The sequence below is a fragment of the Pseudorasbora parva genome, chromosome 21 (assembly GCF_024679245.1).
Source record: "Pseudorasbora parva isolate DD20220531a chromosome 21, ASM2467924v1, whole genome shotgun sequence".
Classification (NCBI taxonomy): Eukaryota; Metazoa; Chordata; class Actinopteri; order Cypriniformes; family Gobionidae; genus Pseudorasbora; species Pseudorasbora parva.
Window position 1 is genome coordinate 29,056,481 of NC_090192.1, and position 20,523 is coordinate 29,077,003.

Here is a 20,523-nt window from a genome sequence, read left to right on the forward strand (position 1 = left end):
ATTGTTAAGACTAAAATTCAAAAACCTTTCTTAGCTTCTAATAAATAAATCCAGGAAAAAAAAGAAAAAGAAAAATCCATTTGAATTACAATTTTCTTTTTACTTTATTTATAACCTATGGAAAAAGGTAAATATTTTGTAAAAGCCTTAAAATGTTTTTTCTTAAAAAAGTTAAGAAAAAAAATCGAATTCATCAAATTAAATAACTACATAACTTCAAAACCTGTTATTTCAGCCTTAAAGGGTTCCAAAAATAAAATAAAAACTCTCATTAATTACTTACCCTCATGTCCTTCCAAACCTGTAAGACTTTGGTTCATATTCAAAACACAAATGAAGATATTTTAGTGATTTTAGTTCCTCCACTGACAGTTAGGCAACTACCACTTTAATGCTTCAAAAAGTTAAAAAGTGTATGTGAATGAAAAGCCTAAATTAAATCTGATCATTATATAACGGGATCATGTCTCTTCAGAAAATTTGGACTAAACCCGCTCGATACATTTGGATTAGTTTTACGGTCTCTTTATGAACTTTTTGAAGTGTCAAAGTGGTAGTTGACTCAGAAATCTCATTTCAAGTATGAAACAATTTCCTTAAAATATCTTCATTTGAGTTTTAAAGAGGAATGAAGAGGTTAACTTAAGTGTTTGGAACACATAGAGGGTGAGTAAATGACGACCATTTTTATTTTTGGGTTAACCAACCCTTTATGAAAAAAATATGAGAATTTAGGAATTCTTCAAGAATTGCACTGATTTCATCCTAAATACTTAGTATAAGATCAACAGTTCTTTCTAGATTTAATCCTTGTTCTGCTAAACTCTTTGCTTTTGCTGCTAATAGCGGCTAATATTGGCATAAGGTTTGGCTGCTGGACTCAAATTTAAGACTTTTCACAGAATGAGGGTCAACATCTCGACAAGATCTACATGACCCCAAAGGGCAGACAAAAATAAGAAAAGCATATCCCACAATGCCACAGCTTTCTCCATATACTTAAACACAAGGCGATGAGCTAAACAAGCTTGCAAACTGCTGTTGAGTTTTGGCAGACCAAGGCTACCCATCGTGCCCCCCTTACAAATTCCACACACTGTTTGTGTCCGTCAAGGAGGGCCGAGGCGCAATTGAGACACTCAGCGGCAGTGGCCCCATGTTGCGTCACTCCGCGCCACATCAAAACTGAAGAGCGGTGCCAGACAGGCACTCTCGTTCGCCGTTCTCATTCTTTCTCTCTGCGCCTCATGTCGACGGACAAGAAGACAATTAGAAGAAGGCTTCGTCTCATCCAAACATCCTTAACCTTGACCCACGCAAACTGAGTCACGCACACATTTACACACACATGGGTGCGCGTGTGCATGCAAAAACACAAACCACTCCACCTCCTAACTTCTCGCTGGCAAACGTTCAACCCCAGATGCTACAAATGAAAAGCATCCTCTTCATGCCAGCTGCTTCAGAGAAAAGGAAAAGAAATCAGAGAAATAATCGCCACCATTCCGGAAGATGCAGGAAAATAATTAACAAGGCTGAGACGGGGCCTGCAAGCAGACAAAGATGAAGCTCAAGAGGCATTTCGGGCTGCCAGGAATCCAGAGATGCTGAATTTTACACCGCTGGAATGGTGCTGATGCTTTCTCTGTTAAACGCTAATACTGTATATCGTAACAGGGATCCTGCTAGAGAAAAAAATCATCATGTCAATGGACAGCAACAGTTTACAATTACCACACAAACTGAGCCAAGTCTGCGCGTGAGGATGCGTGTTTGTGTGTGTGCGTGCGTTTGTGTGTACAAATGCAAAGCAGATTCAACCCCATTTTATAGGAAAAAAAGAGCAAGAACACAGCAACAAACAATATCAAATACAGCAGAACATTACAGTGTTATCAAAAACAAAATATAGAAATCTCCAATTGTAATGATTTTGATATTCTCTATTTATTTAGTTTTAAACTACCCTGTTGGAAAACCCAGCTTAAGCGGGAAAACATGGTTGCTGGTTTCTAGCTGGTCAAAGCTGTTCCAAGCAGGTCATTAGCTAGTTACCCAGCCACGATGTTCCAAACACCAGCTGGATCACCTTTAGCTGGTTTGTTGTGGGTCATTGATGGTCTACCAGCGCAGACTGGCTAATGACCAGCTTGGACCAGGAAACAACCATTTTAGGCCAGCTAGAAAACCAGTTATTAGCTGAAGCTGCATTTTCCAACAGGTAATTCATTTAAACAGTCAATAAGCCAGCTGCAAGAAACTTGGAATTCAGAATTCTCACCAAATGTAATTGGTGAACACTCAGATCAGTCTGTCCAGGGAATTCCAAGCAGAAGGGCCCCTGAAAGGCAAAGACGGACGTCCCGTGTCACAAATTGAGAACATGGTACACTCATCACTCAACCAGGGCATGAAGGCAAAAGGCATGACTTTTAAAACCACACAAAATATCTAGCTGTGTGCCACCCCTCTCCTTCCCTGTCTGTTTCTTCTATGAATGCAGTGCGGTGTCTGGCCGCTGCCAGGTACAAGCCCAAACTTATCTCGCATACAACATACGACACACGCAGAATGTGACAGTGCATGTTTGTTTACTGTGATTTGAGGTTGTGATATTGTTAGCATGTTGGGAGTGTGTCTACATCAACTAACTGACAAAAAGAGTACTGATGTGGCTTTAGCCACATTGAGGCTTTGTACACCATGTTCCTGTTGCACAATGCCATTAAAAAAAAGAGACAAGCAATGATATAAATACTTCACACAGTTCACAAAGGAAAAAATCTATTGCTCAGATGATGCTCTTTCATAGCTCAAGAGACTTAATAGCATCTTACTGACCTCAGTCTTTTGAAGGGTAATGTATCTTAAATTAAAACACATTATGGATGCACAATATGGTATATTAGTTATCAACTGATATATTATAGATCTGTTAATTTATCGTTATCAATCGATATTGGATATCTAATTGTGCAAAAGTGCAAAAAATATTTAAAAACAATAACAATTTAATAGCACTGATACATGTAACCTTTATCGAATCTCAAAATGGAAATTCTTTATACTGCATCATAACATTAGATGCCCAAATGCACTTGAAATATTAAAAGGAACTGTATGTAAGAAATGTATTTCAAATAATCATAAAATGGCCCTGATATGTCACAAGACATTAAGAAATCATGTTAATTTCAAATACTTATATCACTGACAACAGTAGTCCGGCCAGGATATTGTCATTTAAAGTTGTTGTTGCAGCCCTCAACTGATGTTGATTTTGACTTGTTGTGTTTTGTCCTGAAGCTCCACCCTCCACCTATCTACCAATCACAAAGTCAGTAGTATTTGGGCATCCGGGTTGCCAGCTCTGCTCTAGTTACAAACGTTCCTGCTGGATCTGGCAACCTCGGGTCAGGGAAGAGGGGGAGAGGGGATACACCACCCTACAGTCATTTAAAAGTGATTGCAGTACCAGTTTTGGCCACAATTAAATTAATTTGGCCACCTAGCAGCCAATCCATGAAAATAATTATTGTGGGGAACACAGAATTTAATATTGGTGCATCCCTAAAACAAATCAGACAACTGTAAAACTGATCACAGTATGTTGAGAAGGACACTTTCTCAGAATTAAAATCTAAGAACAAATCTGTGGAGATTTAAAATCTCCATTTGAGCATCTAATCTAACTGCTGTCTAGGATTATTTGAGCGATATTAAAGAGATGACATATTGTGCCCTGCAAATGGTCATGTTAATTGGAAGACACACAAGAGTTGTGAGTGTCCTGGAGGTTAAGGGTACATAACAATAAAAAGTTTCAAGGGCTGATGACCTTGACACCAGGTCCCTTGTAAAAGAGTTTGTTGACATTCCCTGAGTTTGAGTAAGGAAATGCTCCAGGGAGGCCTTTCACACGCTACAAGAGCACATGCTGAGATGCTCTTCAAGATTTGGCCAAAGGTCTCAGACCAAAGACATCTGATTTGACAGGGTCCTGTCAAAAGCAGCTCAACTCCAGTTACAGTTACACATAAGTTACAACAGGCCCAGGTTACATCACTATGCACCAAACAACACAAAAAAAACATGGAAAAAGCAGAGGCTCTACGGAGAATGAGGGAGGGAGAAAAGAGAGAAGTGGTAGAAAAGGAAGGAGAAAAGAAAAAGACAGTTGGTTCAGTGTCTTGTGTTTGTGACACTGGGGTCCTCATTAACAGCGAGGGAGCTGGGGTATCCCAGCATGCCTCTGGCCCTCCCAGCCATTGTCAAGCCAGTCCAGGTGCACCACCATTCAGTCTGGAAAAAAGGCAGCAAATTATCTGGCAAAAACTACAGGCCCCGTGCTAGCTTGAGACGCTACTCCTACTCAGCTGGAGTCTGGGAAAATGTCCTGCATACTATATGTGTGTTCTTCATTTAGTTTACTCTGACTTCATTTTTAGCATTGATTTCAATACTTTAAAAGCAGTTTCTACTTCAAATACCACACAGACTTGTGTTGTGACAGCAGACAGCAAGCATGCCCTCATCGTACGGCAGTTGAGGTGGGAGGTCCCGCTCTGTCAAAACGCAACACATTCCATCACTTCCTAAATACTAATTACCATACAGGAACAGACCAGGACTCCTCCAGCTATTCTTCCGAGCTCCACCCCTCCCTTTCCCTGTGTTCTACTTCTAACTGTTCCCGCGTTTTCCTGCTGTTGGTTCACTTGCACACAGTGTTGCATGCATATGCACACTGCTGTGGGGCCTCGTGGGGAAATAGTTAACACTCCAGCCGTCCCCTGCTGCCTGTGAAAGCCCAGAAAACAATGGAGACATTGTCCAGTCTCAACAAGACTTGCAAGAGGACTGTGTGTGTGTGTGTGTGTGTGTGTGTGTGTGTGTGTGTGTGTGTGTGTGTGTGTGTGTGTGTGTGTATTCTTTTGCTTGAGCATTATTTTAGAGAGTACCATTAAAATATGCACTTAAAATGCCTCTCTATGGTTGCTAGCCAGCAAACTTTTATTTAATTTATCTTATTTGAATCTGACAAAATGAGTTAGGTAAGATAATGTACAACACACACACACACCTGGTTAGAATGTTTTATGAGGACTTGCCATAGGTATAATGATTTGCATACTGTACAAACTGTATATTCGATCCCCTGACACTAACCCCTAAACCTATCCATCACAAAAAAACGTTCTGCATTTTTACATTTTCAAAAAACATTACTTATTATGATTTATAAGCTGTTTTCCTCATGGGGACCAAAACATTTCCCCACAAGGACAAGGACAAGGATTTTGGATATTGCGATCATTGTGGGGTTTGTCACCCATAATGTAGGGTTTACCAGAAGACACAGACACACACACACAGCTTGGCAAAATGATTGCACTGGCTTTAACCTTTAACCTATTTTAAGGTTTTAAAGGGATAGTTCACCCAAAAATGAAAATGTTATGTTTATCTGCTTACCCCCAGTGCATCAAAAATGTAGGTGTCTTTGTTTCTTCAGCAGAACACAAATGAAGATTTTTAACTCCAACCATTGCTGTGTGTAGGTCATATAATCATGTGAATGGGTAACGTTCTATGAGAGCAAACATGCACAAAGAGCCCTGTGGCTCATGACAACACATTGATATCTTAAGACACAAAAAGATCCGTTTTTGTGAGAAATCGAGCCATATTTATATACATTTTTACCTCAAATACAACACTATATCCAACAGCCTGGAACATGCTTCACTTCCGGTAAGGTCAATAACACACTCTGGTGTTGTTGTTGCCGATCGTCTTAAGATATCAATGTGTCGTCACCCCACAGGGCTTTTTGTGCATGTTGTCTAAGCATGTGTTTTTTTTTTTTTTGCTCTTATAGAATTGTTACCCATTCACATGCATTATATGACTGGCACACAGCAAAGGTTGCAGTTAAAAATCTTCATTTGTGTTCTACTGAAAAAACAAAGACACCTACATGTTGGATGCACTGGGGGTAAGCAGATAAACATCACATTTTAATTTTGGGGTGAACTATCCCTTTAATCTTTAACATTACTATTATTATCAACAAAAAAAAACACTGAAAGTTTTCTAAATAAGTTGCCACTTAGTTCTTTTACTCAATACTTACTAATTTTTTTTGGGGGGAGAAATTCAGAAAAATTTGGGGAATCTTCTGAAAACTTTACACTAATTTCTTCCTTTTTTTGTACATCCACGTGTCGTTCAAATGGTTATTTCCTGTGTAAGTAGACAGTTCTAGGCAAAAAGCTGGAAAGGACCAGACTTTATGCTGTGAGTCAAACATCTGGCTATACCAGTCTAGTATGGCCTTCACCAAGTAAGCGGAAAACATGGGGAAACACTACAGAACACCAACGGACAGCTGTGCATACAAGTCGAGAAAGAGAACGAGAACAGGAAACTGATCCCTGAACGAATGGCCAATGTGTCACAGATGTGGGGAAATCTCCTATCGGCCCGTTGTTTCCAACTGCTTCCCACTGGAATAAAAAAAAAGAAAAACCGCATGATCCCACTCACACCGTCCATCAGCTCAGGCTCTGTCCGATGCCAAATACACACCACATGTGTTTCGCAGTCTACCTGTCTGAATTGTCGTGTCTATATTACAGCCTATATAAAGAAAGGGGCTTTAAAAAATTTAGTGTAAATGGCATTGGGATAAACGGCTTGCAGCACTTTTCAGTGATGGGCTTTATGTTGTGAACAGGTAGTAAATGCATGCTGAATGTGTAGGACTAACCGGCTCTGAAAAGCCTGCGGGGCTCTTGAGTACTTCAAACATCCTGGCACTGCCTTCTATGGGCGTGGACAGAAACGAGAGGGTCACTTCCTGTGCTCTATTCATAGAGCAGCGTGGAGTAGCAGCTCTATGGCCACACGCGACAGAAAAAATGTTGATGGATTATGCGTGAACTGTTTCTATGGATACATTCACACAGCTGATGTTTGGGATTGACAACAGTACTTACTAACTAGTTTATGGAAGTTTTCACCTCCTGGTTGCAACCATCTCACATTTGTGATTTATATTTCATTATATATAATCTTCTTTAATTTAATATTTAAAACAATTACATAATTTGTACTCTAAGGAAGAAACAAGCATTCATACAGGTGTGACTCAAACTGCTTTTTATAACTTTAATGCTGTCTACATGAATAAATAATCAACATCAAGTCCTTTTTCCATTCTCGTGATAGCCATACAAATATTAAACAGTCACTTCAGTTATAAAATGCAGTATATTAAGCACTCTAAAACTGGACGAAGAACTGTATTCTGCTGCTGTGTGAACACAACTTATGAAGTATTCGCCTCATGTGTGCTACTTCTTTCTCTTTTGGCTGTATATGCACTTTTAAGACATGCGTGTTGTCTCTTTCTATCCGTGACTTGTTCTTTGCTCTCACTTCATCTACCTCATTGCCGCACTGCCCTTTTACAGTATCCCCTCCTCTTTCTCCCGCTGTCCACCTGTGCTTTTGTATCTCTCTTATTGGTGATTGTTGGGTCACTTGAACTTTGGCTTATGTTCCTTATCTCACACCCATCGGCGCTCTCTTATCAGTCCACGGCAGACAGGCGTCTTCAGAGCTATCGGTCAAGGTGGGCAGGTGTTCTTCCAATTTGACAGAGAAGAGAAACTAATGTTTACGGTACAATTTATTGATAAGGCCTTCACGTACAGAAGCATATAGTCCAACTGAGGGAAAAAAATATATGGCATTCCACAGTTATCAATTCCTGACAATACCAACTGCCTCCAGATAGATTCACCAACAGCATGATGCAAACCAAGGAAACATCAAATCAAACACACGTCAGCACAAGAGAAAGAGCACAAATGGGAGATAGAGAGAGAGAAAAGGATGGAAGGAAGCAGAAACAATGCAAAATAGCACGTTTAGTTTGAACTTGAGAGGTCAGGACTTGATCAAAAAAACTGCATATTGTACAAATGAACACATAAATTACTGTAAATGCTTAAACATGCCATATAGAGCAACTCTCTCAATGCAGATCTTTAGGGCTGTTTTAAAAGGCAATAGAGAAAACTGCTCTGTGCTGATAAGCATTTATAGCCCCATGAGTCAGAGGGATAAAACTCAAGTGCAGTATTTACCTGAGCCTGTTCTTAACTACCTCCCACACATTTAATGATTCAGAGAGGGAGGACAATCATTTTTCTCTTTCACTAAAAACAATACACATGGGGTGGCTACCCCACATTTAAATGCAAAAATAGTTTACTGCCCATTCAGTATAAGTATTTAACAGCTCTTTAGTAGAAGTGGCCTTTGTAAAAAATGTAAAAAATAAAATAAATAAGTCTCTGAAATTAATCTGAACTGAATTATTTCATACTTTGTGAAATTGAAGTGGCATATATATATATATATATATATATATATATATATATATATATATATATATATATATATATATATATATATATATATATATATATATATATATATATACACACACACTACCATTCGAAAGCTTTGTCTGCACAGGAATAAATTACATTTTTCAAAAAGGTTACAAATAGTTATTTAAATGAATAATATTTCCCAATATTACTGTATTTTATGTACTATATATTATAGCCTTAATGAGCAAAAGAGACGTTGTAAAAACGTATGAATGTTAGTCTAGGAAAAATGCATAAAAAACGCATTTAAATAGTCAATCGTTTTTAATTAATGTCACCATGATTTTCTACTTCCTACTTTTGGTTCAGAAGAGAAAAACTGCATATTTTAAACGTGTATTTTCGCAAAAACCTTATATTTTTACTTTTAGGAGTACAATCTCAAATGCATGGCCTCAAAAAGACAATAAAAATTAAATACAACAAAAAGCAGTCTCTGCAAGAAGCTGGGAATGTATAAATCACATTATATTCATTCCATGGTAAACAAACAAACAAACCACACTGATTTTAAGTAAGAACTAGTAAAAATTCAGTATAGTATGCCCAAAACCGAATTTGTTTATCTCTCTGACAAAATACTGTACTGAATTCAATGGATTATTTTATTGGATTCCTAAACATGACCTTGGAGACAATCTGTTGCTTCCAGTAACTATGGAAACACAATGAAGCCCCCAAACTCCTGAACCACAATGGAAAGACCAAAATCAAATTTGGTCTATTGTCCAAGGAAGGGAATCAATAAAGGGAATGTTTTAACACAATAACATTACTTCAGCCCAGCAGCGTGGCTAACCTTGAAGTCCTTATTGTCTATAGATTTTAAAAGAGTGATACATTTTGAGTTAAGCACATGGATAACAGCACCCACAAATCCAGCGCATAAAACTGCAAAATAAATAAACAGCATCTCTGCCCCAGACACTCATTCTCTAAACCAAGCTTAGCATGGGCATTAATTATCTGTCTCCAGTGTAAAAAGATGGTCTTGCCCTCTGCCACTTTGCGGCATCCAAACAGGAAAAAAACAGGCCTCTGTTGTGCTACACTGATATCTCACACTTGTGTTTCCATGAAGCCGTATTACAAAACAAGCACCCATATGACATATAATATTCCAACACAATCTGGTCTTCAGTTTCTTATAGACCACTAGACATCCAATTGACAGCTGTAGATTAGGAGAGGAGTGTAAGGTCCCAAAGAACCAAACAATACAGGATACAGGAAGTAGTTTTGTTTTCATGGAATAAAAAGCTTTGTAAATGCAGTGACTCATGGGTGTTACTTACAACGATGTGTGCTGGAGAAGGTGACCTGGCATCTTTAAGTGCTTGTCTACTCTGAAGACTTCCTGCTTGAACATCTAGCAGGGGCCATTTCATCTGTAGATACTGGATGGCAGAAAGAAAAGAATGGAGAAAAACAAAAGAAAAACATGTTAACAATGCAGAAAACAAAGGGAAACACAACATAAGTGCTAAAATATCTTTAAAAAATGACTGTGACATAGAAAGTAAAAGTAAACAAAAAAAGAAATCATGTCAAAAAGATCCAAGGTCGAATGATGCATGAGGTGGAACTTTTTGAAAATTGAAACTAATAGTGTTAAGATAAATTAACAATTCACACTGTCAGTTTTTGGTATTGACAACCGCATTTACTTATTGGAGCTTGAATGTCCCTTTAACACAGCAACTTACTTAGCATCTTGAATATATAACCATTGCGACAGTGACGATGTCCATAAAACTGAAAAGCTTTATCACTTTTAACATGACAAGAGTCCAATCTGACCGCGAATTCATACATCAAATCTTTATTAACAGACGAGAGGGTTTATATCTGGGTGGAGAGTGGAGCATTTGAGTCGCACAAACACATAGCACACAAAACAGACGTAAACTATAAATTACCGAAACCACACATGAAAACATGTAACACACAGTAGACATGGATTCGTGCAGTGCTCTCTGTTTGACGTGACATACAACTAGTTGTCTAGACCAGTTCCGTACACACAGCGTGTTTTCCGATAATACAGTTGCGAGTCGTGAAAATGTGCATTTATAGAATGTGATTGTCACTCCTGTAAATAACTGAACTGCGTGTGACCGTAACTGTATTGAGGACATAAATACCGGACTGACAATTATATTCTGCTGTTGTGACAACGCATTTTAAGCCACACTCAAATGCTTTCAGGTGAATATGTTTGTTCTCATTCCTGTATTAAATCATGCCCAAATGCTTTATTGGCCTCTGGAATTCCAGTGGACTTCAGCATTTTTCCCAGTACACATAATAAGGGTGTGGCATTGAGTCATTGCCGCAACTGTCCCCATGAATGATTGACCTGGACTTTATCAGAGCTAAACACATGCAAACAGCCGTTTCATGAACCCTTACATCCCTCTTAAAGCCAACAGATGGAAATAATCACCATAATCACCATCAAAAGCTCTGCGACATTCAATTTTTTGAGAGCTCAATATATAAAATTATATTTTCAACATTCAATTAAATCCAGTTCACTCAGAAGTCCGCATTCCATTTTTCTTCTGCCTCTAATATCTCCTATTCTCACACCCAGCCTTGAACTCTGACATGGAGTCTTGCTGATGGACAAAGTTTCTGGGGTCATATGTCTGCTCTCACCCATGGACTGCAGGATCTGCTTAGCAGACCAGTCCTTTATATGTACCCTCTTGTGCCTGAGTGACCTCTTACTAACATTTTGAGATCACATGCTGGGACCCATTATAAACCTGCTGTTACTGTCCCAAAACTGGTTTACTTTAGTCCATTTGAACACAGCAAGTGAACTTAACCCCTGAACTTTTAACCTGTTTCCATAGAGGCTTGGAGACAACCGGCTGATTTTGAACATGTGACCTAGACTAAGGTAGGACTAGAGTGTATTACGGTTACAGTCATGGGTGTCTCATCAGGAGAAGTGCGATGGTTCAGTGTGGACATTCCATTCACTGAATTACGCAGGTCAGGGGTTAACTTGACCCTAATTGCTGCTATTATGAGAAACCTGAACAGCAGCATAGACTTTAGGTGAAAAGTGACCTTTGGAAACCGCTGCTCTGTTCACTGACTAAATAAATTAAAATAAGCATTCAAACAATCTTTGTTGCTAAAAAGAAGAGTTGAGTGGATTTGCATGTAGGCTTGGCTAATGTCAAAACATTAAAAAATAGAAAGAAAGAAAAAAGCAAGAAAGAAAGGTAGGTAGGTAGGAAAATAAGAAAAAATACATCGAAAGTTGGGGTAGGTACAGCAACTGGGGCTCAATTTCTTAACCTCGAGTTAAAATCAATCTTTTGATATATAAAAGGTCATGGTAATATATAATAATATCCTGTAAGTTTCAGAGCTGAAAACTTCCTTGTTAGTCAAAGAAAAGCTTTTATTGACAGCTGGCTCAGCAAATGATTGATCTGCAAATGAGTGTCCCCGTGACGTCAGAGTGCAATGAAACCATAGACTGTAAAAAAAATATTGACGTAGTGTCCGTGACGTCACCCATTGGATAAGCCGTTCTGAAGCATAAAGTAGGGGCGAGCATCTTGCTAGCGCGTCATCGCGTGTCACTCCCAGAAAATTGAAAATGGGCAAAGAGGCGGGATGTGGGCGGAGCTTATGTGACGCAATGACTATAGACAGCGGATAAACGGCTATCTACCTGCAACTCAATGTAACCACGCCCTTAATTATGCAAAACTTTAAGGCTTTATATAATGTAAATTAATGAGTTATAAAAAATATTCATCCCCCTCAGAGTTGTCATGAAGGGCAAAATTAGCCGTAGACCAAAACCACAATTTGTACGAGGCTGTAAACATGTTTTTTTCCTGCTGTAAATTTAAACATTTTTAACATGGGGCTCGATGAGATTCTGCTCCCTTCTGGAGCCCGTCCCTAGTGGCCAGTCGAGGAATTGCAGTTTACATTACTTCCGTTTGGCTTTAAGAGATCGCGGGAGGTTGCCGTTTGAATGAAATTCTGCCTTAAAGCTACACTGTGTAACTTTTTTAGTTTATTCTTAGCTAAAAACACTTAGTTCTTTCAAAAATATATGTGCTCATTAATATATATTTACTTCTTTCAAGTTATAAAGTATTCTCGTAAGTTTATATGGCAAGTTTATATAAGTATGTTAATATGCCATTGAACATACATACGGGTGAGGGGTTCGAATGCTGGTCGCCATGTTGCCCCTCCATCTTGAAAGTACATTAGCCAAAGAGGGACATACCCATGAATTCAAGCTTCGCCTTTCGCGTTTTAACACTCGATGGCACGGTGTCGAATGTGAAGAGGGGGATTGCCATGTTAATCTTGGACTAAATCGGCCACCGTAGGTGTTAAAACGAAATCAGAATTGAGAGGAACAGAAACTAATATTCACTGCATGGTCATATATCTTTTCACCGCTAGATGGGGGAAAATATCACACAGTGTAGCTTTAATCAAAGAAGATACACGCCTAATTCTGTAGCCCCGCCCACCGATTTGTGCCTGCATTGATAGATAACCGGATTGAACTCCAAACAATAAAGCTTGTAGCAATAAAGAATGTTTCAATAAAGATTTTTAATGAAGACATTGCATTTGCTCGCTTCATTTCACTGTGGATTTTTCAACTTCCACGCTGTCACAAGCTTTGTATTTGAAGTGTTGTTGGTTTATTGTCCTGTGATTTATGATCAGACTCAAACATGTATGGGCCAGAGATCTTAAATAGAGAAATACTGTGTGTGTGTGTGTGTGTGTGTGTGTGTGTGTGTGTGTGTGTGTGTGTGTGTGTGTGTGTGTGTGTGTGTGTGTGTGTGTGTGTGTGTGTGTGTGTGTGTGTGTGTGTTTTAAATAGCGTTTAAAAAAATAATGACGAAACGCAATATGTGCCGGCCGATGTTGATTCTGTGGCACACCACATATGAGTCTATGTGTGGGAAACACTGCAATAAAAAACACTGAACAGCTGATCCAAAATGAGCCCAAACGACGGCTTTTAACGTTGGTGGTGCAGGCTTGAATGGAGTGCAGCTGCTGTCTACCATGTTGCTGTTTTGGTAAAGCGTGTCTTGTACAATGCTGAACGCTCTCACGAGTGTTGCCCACAGCGCCACCACTGGCCGGTGGGCTGAATCGATTCATAGGATTTGATGAATGGATATTGAATTGAGAAACAAATTATTGCAATGCACTGATGAATTGATATTTTTACCCAGCCCTAGACAACAGTATACTTTTTTTTTTTTTAAAGCCAGATCATGATCCCTTTAAATTTTGTATGCAGTCTTAGCCCATAACATGAAAAATGAATTTGGAGTCCGCTTAAAAAATAGCACTCTTATTTTAGGCCTAATGCATGCTGTGCTATACTTCATCAGCTTCCCAAAGGAAACTTCTGACAAGTCAGTCGGCCTTGTAACTTGGCCTCTGATGCAGTCAGGACATCAACCACTGGGCTCTGATTCAACTAAAAAAAACTTGGCCAAAGTGATCCACAAATCAGAATCAAATCCATTCCGGTATCTGAACAGGTCAGGCCAATCGGGTCAACCTTCCAGCTCCTACTCTGTCCTCCTCCATCCAATCAAACAGATTCACGCCTTTGCTTCCTTCAGCCTACCACTGGAGTTTGTTTGACCTTGCCAGGCCTCCTTTAAGATTTCACTCATCAGAGTACATTCCAAGCTCCCCTTTTCAACAGTCATAAAAAGAGCAAAGAAAAAATGTCTAATTCTGTTGCTCACTATTTAAGCAAGTAGTCTTGAAGTGAAACTTTACGTGAAGTTGTAAGACTGTATGTGACTTTAAGAACAACACTGCTCAGTGGTAAGTAAAGGTTGATTTACAGCAGGGTCCAGTCCTGTGGTCCATCCTGGAGGGAGTTATGGACTTCTTCAGCCTCAACATGAACAGACCCACCTCCGAATATCTGAACCATTGCTGGGATACTAAAGAGCTGATAGGTGCGATGCCAGATTTTGAAAGAAAAAAATATTGGGATCAGCTTGTTAAATGCAAAGATGAGTAATATTGTGTAAAAAAGTATAATATTCGTAAATAAGTGTTGCTTAGAAAAGTGTGTGCATGTGTGTCCAGGGGACAGGTGATTTTTTGTGGTCCGGCACTTTGCCATTTAGTGTGGATGGGGTGAAAGGTGACACCTTGGCCAATGTGGGTGCTGAAAGCCGAGTGTGCATACTCTGACAGGCGTATCCACTTCAGACTTTTGCCTTGGCCTAATCCCTCCTGCAGGTTTTACAAGCATGCCAAGGAAAGCTGAGCTTAGACCAGTGCCAAAGTCTCAGCAGTGTTCCCTCACAGCCCAACCCCCTCCACCACCCCTAGCCCACTGATGGATGCACCACTTGGGTTTGAAAAGGCCACGACCTCTGACCTCCCCCTGCCTCTTCTCCACCTTTTAAAAACTCTCCAGCTAGGAGCCCCCTTCCACGTAACTCAAGTGCTATTCTGATGTGACAAATTGCTTCGGAGAAACTCAGTGCCCCCCACCCCTCACTCTGTCCTGGGGCCCCAACGGCAGGGGCTCCCCTTCACCTCCCCCACCCTGCAGCGAACCCTCAAGGCCTGCCTCGCCTTCTCCTGCCTTCCCTCAGTGCAGCTACAATAGGAATGAATGACTCAATTGTCTCTGATGAAGTGAAAGACAAGGGAGCCCTCTAAATCTTCCTAAAGGGATGAACTCTCGCTCTGTCCCTCAATTGCCTGGAGACTTCCGAGAGAGAGAGAGAGAGAGAGAGAGAGAGAGAGAGAGAGAGAGAGAGAGAGAGAGAGAGAGAGAGAGAGAGAGAGAGAGAGAGAGAGAGAGAGAGAGAGAGCGAGAGCGAGAGAGAGAGAGAGAGCGCGAGAGAGAGAGAGAGAGAGAGAGAGAGAGAGAGAGAGAGAGAGAGAGAGAGAGAGAGAGAGAGAGAGAGAGAGAGAGAGAGAGAGAGAGAGAGAGAGACCTGACAACCTGACATTTGCAGAAAAACGTTATTATTCATGAAATAAAAAAAACATTTTAAACCAGACATCTAATTTAAGTTGGATTATGGAAGTATTTGTAACAGTAAGTAAACTAGAGCAAACACAACTGAATGTCATAACCAAATTTAAACTATTTAAATGGCGTGTTTGATTTGTTTTCGGATTAAGAGCATAGCCTTTTACACAATCAGACAAATCAGATGCTTACTTTGCCAGAGAGGATCGGGGAATGTCGATATATTTTCTGCTGTCTGGCATAGGATGAACCAATGCATCATCAGAAAACATTCCAGCCACTTAAACGATGTACATAAGGAAATCTGAAGACAGAAGGCTGGAATGGATGTCTAGCAAACATTTGGTGGGACAGGTTCCCACTGAAGACCACTTTGTTTAAGAGGCTTTCACAAGCGCTTGTTATTAGGTTCAGATAAAGAACAACAAGTTTGCATACTGTGATAATAAATATCACTCCCATTGAACAAGCAGCAATAAAAAGCCCATTGTTTTGTTCACAGGTGCTGAGGAACAGGCATGCATGGATACATACAGACCTGCACTTAATACACTCACTCTCTCAAGAGGAGATTTTTTTTTTTTTTGTGGAAAGGACATAATAATGATCCAGACAGGCTCTTTGAAATTCACTGATCCAAAGAGAAGGGATCTGCCCATCTGTGAGACTCCCATCTCTAGAGAGGTAGAGAGAACGCAAAAAGAGAGAGAAACCATGTGTTTGTGAGTGTGTGTGTGTGTGTGTGTGTGTGTGTGTTTGCTTGAAACATTCAAATAGCCTTCATTTTGGATGGATGGAAGCATGCTGGAGGTGGGGGCTAGGGGTGGAGGGGATGGAAGAGGAGGAGTAGCTCAACACTAGATGAAACTGAAAGTTAGTCTACACGAAGGCTCTTCACACTTGCTTAGTTCTTCTAATACACATTTTATGAGTAAATAAAGGAAAAAAAGAGAAAAGAACACCCCACTAGCTCAGATTGCCTGAGGCGTTCTGCAACCAGGAAAATAAAGCTGGAATGTGGGCAGGCCTGGGGTTTGTGTGCCCCGGGGCGGAAGAGGGTCCGCGGGGCCCGTATTTACTCCAAAGCTGGAACCACTGGGAAGAGGGGGGGTGTTCTCAGCACACTGACAGCACAGACCCAGAGACCCCAGCCTGATCTCCTCCATCCCCTCACCTTGGCCCTCTTCACATAAACTCCCACTGACATTTTTCTTTCACACTGTCTCTAAATCTGATCCTCCAAACAGTCTTCGAGGCAGGCATCTTTTCAAACTTGGGCCTGAAGCATACTCTACAAAAGTATGTGTACACAGACGTTCCTAGCTAAGTAAGCTTGATTTTATGTATTGTTCTGAAATGTCTATATTAAACAGAATGCAAACTGTATTCTGAGCACTGTCTGAAGGGGCACTATAAAGCAGAACAACAGTTTAAAGACAAAAATGAGCATGTTAGACATAAAACATTTCGTTTAATGGCACAGGTATTTTAAGCTAACTCGACTATCCCTTAAAGGAATAACTCACAGACAAAAATTGATGTCATCATTTAGAAGAATTTCACCATTCAGAAGATGTCAATGGGGCACAATGTTGCTTTGAACCTCAACATTTTTTAAATCGTCTGCTGGTTTGGAAATCATTGTTTTTTGGTGAACTATCTCTTTAAATGCTGAAGTTCAAGTGCTACAGTAATGCAAGAATCTACAGCCCTTCCACTTAAATAGACTGCCCAAGAAAATGTTAAGCTAAAATGCTTCTTCCCAGTCTCGTTATCTGATCCATTATAGATATTGAGCAATTGAGTACAGTAGCACAAAACGCATGTGGCAGAACTTGTGCTTTTGTTTGCCTATCAGGTGTTGCCTCATGTATTAGTCAAACAGCAGTTGATTTACCTGAAACTTCAGTGCGCACATACTACCACCAAGTAGTAAGGTCATAAACAAGCTCTAGCTCTTTAAGAGAAGTCCTTGCTTGATGAGGCAGTTAAACAAACAAACCGTCTCGTGGAGACAGTTGGACAGAGTGACAGGGTTCCTCTATTGAAGTACATGAAGGCTGACATACTATTTGGTGCTTGCTCACAAGAGGAACACTGTGTATTGCTGATCCATTAATGTTTCCATTAGGTCCGAGCATTTAATGATATTATCGTATATCGCCAATGTCTCACAAGTACCAGATGCTCAACAATATCAGGAAAATAAAAGCATTAATTAAATATTTTCTATTTAGTTAGTAGAGTTGAGAATAGAAAATCGATTCCTATTCTGGAATCATATACTTATTGCAGGAATCAGAAAACCAAAATATTGCTTATTTTTGCTTTGCTTATTGATTCCTGTGTGGGATTTTGATGCGATTCTAAACCATTCTTCAAGTGCAACAAGATAGGAAAGAGATTTCACATCTCTACTTGCACGCTGTTTTCCATGCTGTGCACAAAACCAAAGCACGCACAGAGAGCCACATCTCAGAGTGCGCAGACAAATACACACAAATTGATGTCAAAATATCTCAGTAAGACAGTCAGTTTTGTCTTAAGTCAGCGTAGAAAGAAAACGTGTGTAACAGTAGCTTTTAACCAGTGATCTGAAAAATGGACATCAGTTTGTATCATCAATATTAATCCTGTGACATGACATGCCCAATAGTCCTACCTATTTGTTGTGGGGAAGGCAACTGGAGAAGCTTGTGTTAGGTCTTAAAGTTGTCGTTTTATATAGTCGGCAACAATTCTTTTAATGAGACTCTTGAAAAATAATGATTACTTCCCCCAAAAAGCGTGCCCCACTCTCTCCTTCTATTCTTTCTTCCTCTTGTTCTTTTTTTCTTTCCCTCTCTTTTCTGGGTGATTATGGGCCCCTTAAGAGCGCTCTATAAATAGCCCTGCAGGCTCTAGTCTTCGTGGCTGGTGTCTCCTCCAGCAGGGCCCATAATGAGACATGCAGGCAGCTAAGGCCTAGCAACACACCCAAGAGCTGCACACTTACACAGCCTGCAGTGTTTCCACACCAAGAGAGGTCTCATTCCTACCCTGTGGAATCTCATACACTGACCTACTTACCAGCTACGTGATCTTCGGCCTGTGCACAGGGCTTAGCGCTAGGTGTGCCTACTCATAGGTCCTATAGAGTTTACATTGGTTTGGCATGGGGTTTGGACTTTGGAGCTCACGTTTATACACACACACACACACACACACACACACACACTCACTCTGCCGTGGATCAGCTTTACTGTAGAGTTAGGGGTCACCCCTGGCCACCATGAGGAGGTAATTACCACACTAGTGTACATTCTCAAGTTCAAAATAAAAACTACTTTCACCTCCTGCAGCAACAACAACCTTCAAACGTGTTTCAACCTACACACACACACACACACACACACACACAAATAAACCTTGAAGCACTCCAAACTCCATATTCATAAGGTTTGGTCCCTGAGTGTATCTGAGCGCCATTATCTGCCTCAAAATGCAAAATAGTTGGAGGTCAGATATGTCTATGCAGGACACCCTTCCGATGTTACCCCACAAAACAAACCCTAACCATACTGAGGCCATCCTTAAAAATATTCTTGTTTGCCGTAACCCGACCGACCCTGTCAATTTAGGGCCGACTCAATTATTATTTTTTTTTTTCCCTTTTAGTCCGACCGACTTGCCGGTTGTAAATTGGCTTTAAGACCGACCAATTTCTTTTTTTACTTTTCAAACAACTAATACAACAGTAATAAAATAATATGAATTATATTTTAGTAAGTATTATAAATGTATAAATTGCCTGGGCCATACAAACGAAGGCTACGTTCTTTCGTTTATAGAAAAACCCGTGACGTCATCTATGTTTACACTATGGTTAACGGATGTCACACTATGGCCAGCACGTGCGTTCGTTTCGGCCATGGTTTCGGCTCGGCTCATACTCTCATTCACTGTAACGTTTTAAAGCCCTGTCGGAGATTTCGCCGCATTGTGTGATAGGAGTCAGGAGGACCATGGACACGTTACACACACCAGGCAAGTGCACTGCAGGGGGGAGGGCTTTGAGCCCCTGTCCTTTTTGAAAATGAATCAAAAGTGCCCCCTCAACATTTATCATTACTATATTGTGGCGATTAAAATAGATTTTGAATTATAATTAATATAACAACGTGTACAAAACAGTAACAAATGGTGGAAAAGCCGTTTATCTTGTCTCTGTCAGTCTGAAATGTCGTTGTCATAACGCGTTGCTATGGGTAGCGTGTGTTCTGCTCAACCCCAGCGCGTGGTGGGAGCGGCGGGACTGGTTGTAACTTGAAAAATAATGCTTTATGTATGGTTCTGTCGATGGATACACGTACACTACAACAGCGATAATAAAAGAAAACGTGGGTAAAACGGTCTATCTTTGTAAACTGTGTTCAATGCATGCGAGTGCTGCCTTATGACCAGTCATTTTCGGCATCATCACTCAGTATATTCGCCAGAAGACGCGAATGAGAACCCTCTGCAGTGAGAGAAGATCTGTCTCTGTGCGCAGCGCGCGCACGTCTCACAGCGCGCAAATATTGAGTTCTTTCAAGTCTTGCGTTTGAACGGATAAACTCACACAAAAAGTATGTCAACATGTCGATCTTGATGAGTATCCATCAGACAGTCTGTATATGCCTTAAGAGAACTTTATACAGTTGAGAAAGACGATGCATATCTCTGTATTAGGTCTTAAAGGGGCAGTAGCCTTTACTGCTCTCTGTCAAACAAAAGATAAGGACTCACTCACTGCTCTTGATTAAATAGCTGGTTATAGACTTAATTAATTGAATTCATAAAAACAACTTTTTGCTTTTTAATATTCAAATGCACTAGTCTGTATCACCAGATGCGTTGGTCTGGCAAGAAGTGGAAGCCACTTCAGAGACAGACACAGATAGTTGCGTGTTCACAATCGAGCGTAAAACGACCCCTTTTTACACAATCGAGCGTAAAAATAAGAAACGTATCACGGGAAAATACTAAAACGGGAAGACAGCGGGA

The 20,523-nt window shown here is 40.2% G+C and overlaps 1 protein-coding gene across 19 annotated transcripts in view; it reads right to left on the minus strand.

The window, feature by feature from the left end:
• The window catches only part of tcf7l2 (transcription factor 7 like 2), a 90,745-nt gene that overhangs the window by 49,024 nt on the left and 21,198 nt on the right, over positions 1 to 20,523 (minus strand). For 11 of the 19 annotated variants that reach the window (XR_010900346.1, XM_067430537.1, XM_067430535.1 and 8 more), the window contains exons 4-5: positions 9,764 to 9,865; positions 2,282 to 2,341 (exon numbers count right to left, since the gene is read on the minus strand). The exons of 3 other annotated variants lie outside the window; for them this stretch is intronic. Coding sequence is in view for 15 of the 16 variants with exons in the window: in XM_067430537.1 (XP_067286638.1) it covers positions 2,282 to 2,341; positions 9,764 to 9,865 (162 nt within the window). In the remaining variant the exon portion in view is untranslated. The remainder of the gene's footprint in view (positions 1 to 2,281; positions 2,342 to 9,763; positions 9,866 to 20,523) is intronic. 5 more of the 19 variants (XM_067430538.1, XM_067430542.1, XM_067430541.1 and 2 more) reach the window with 1 other exon arrangement.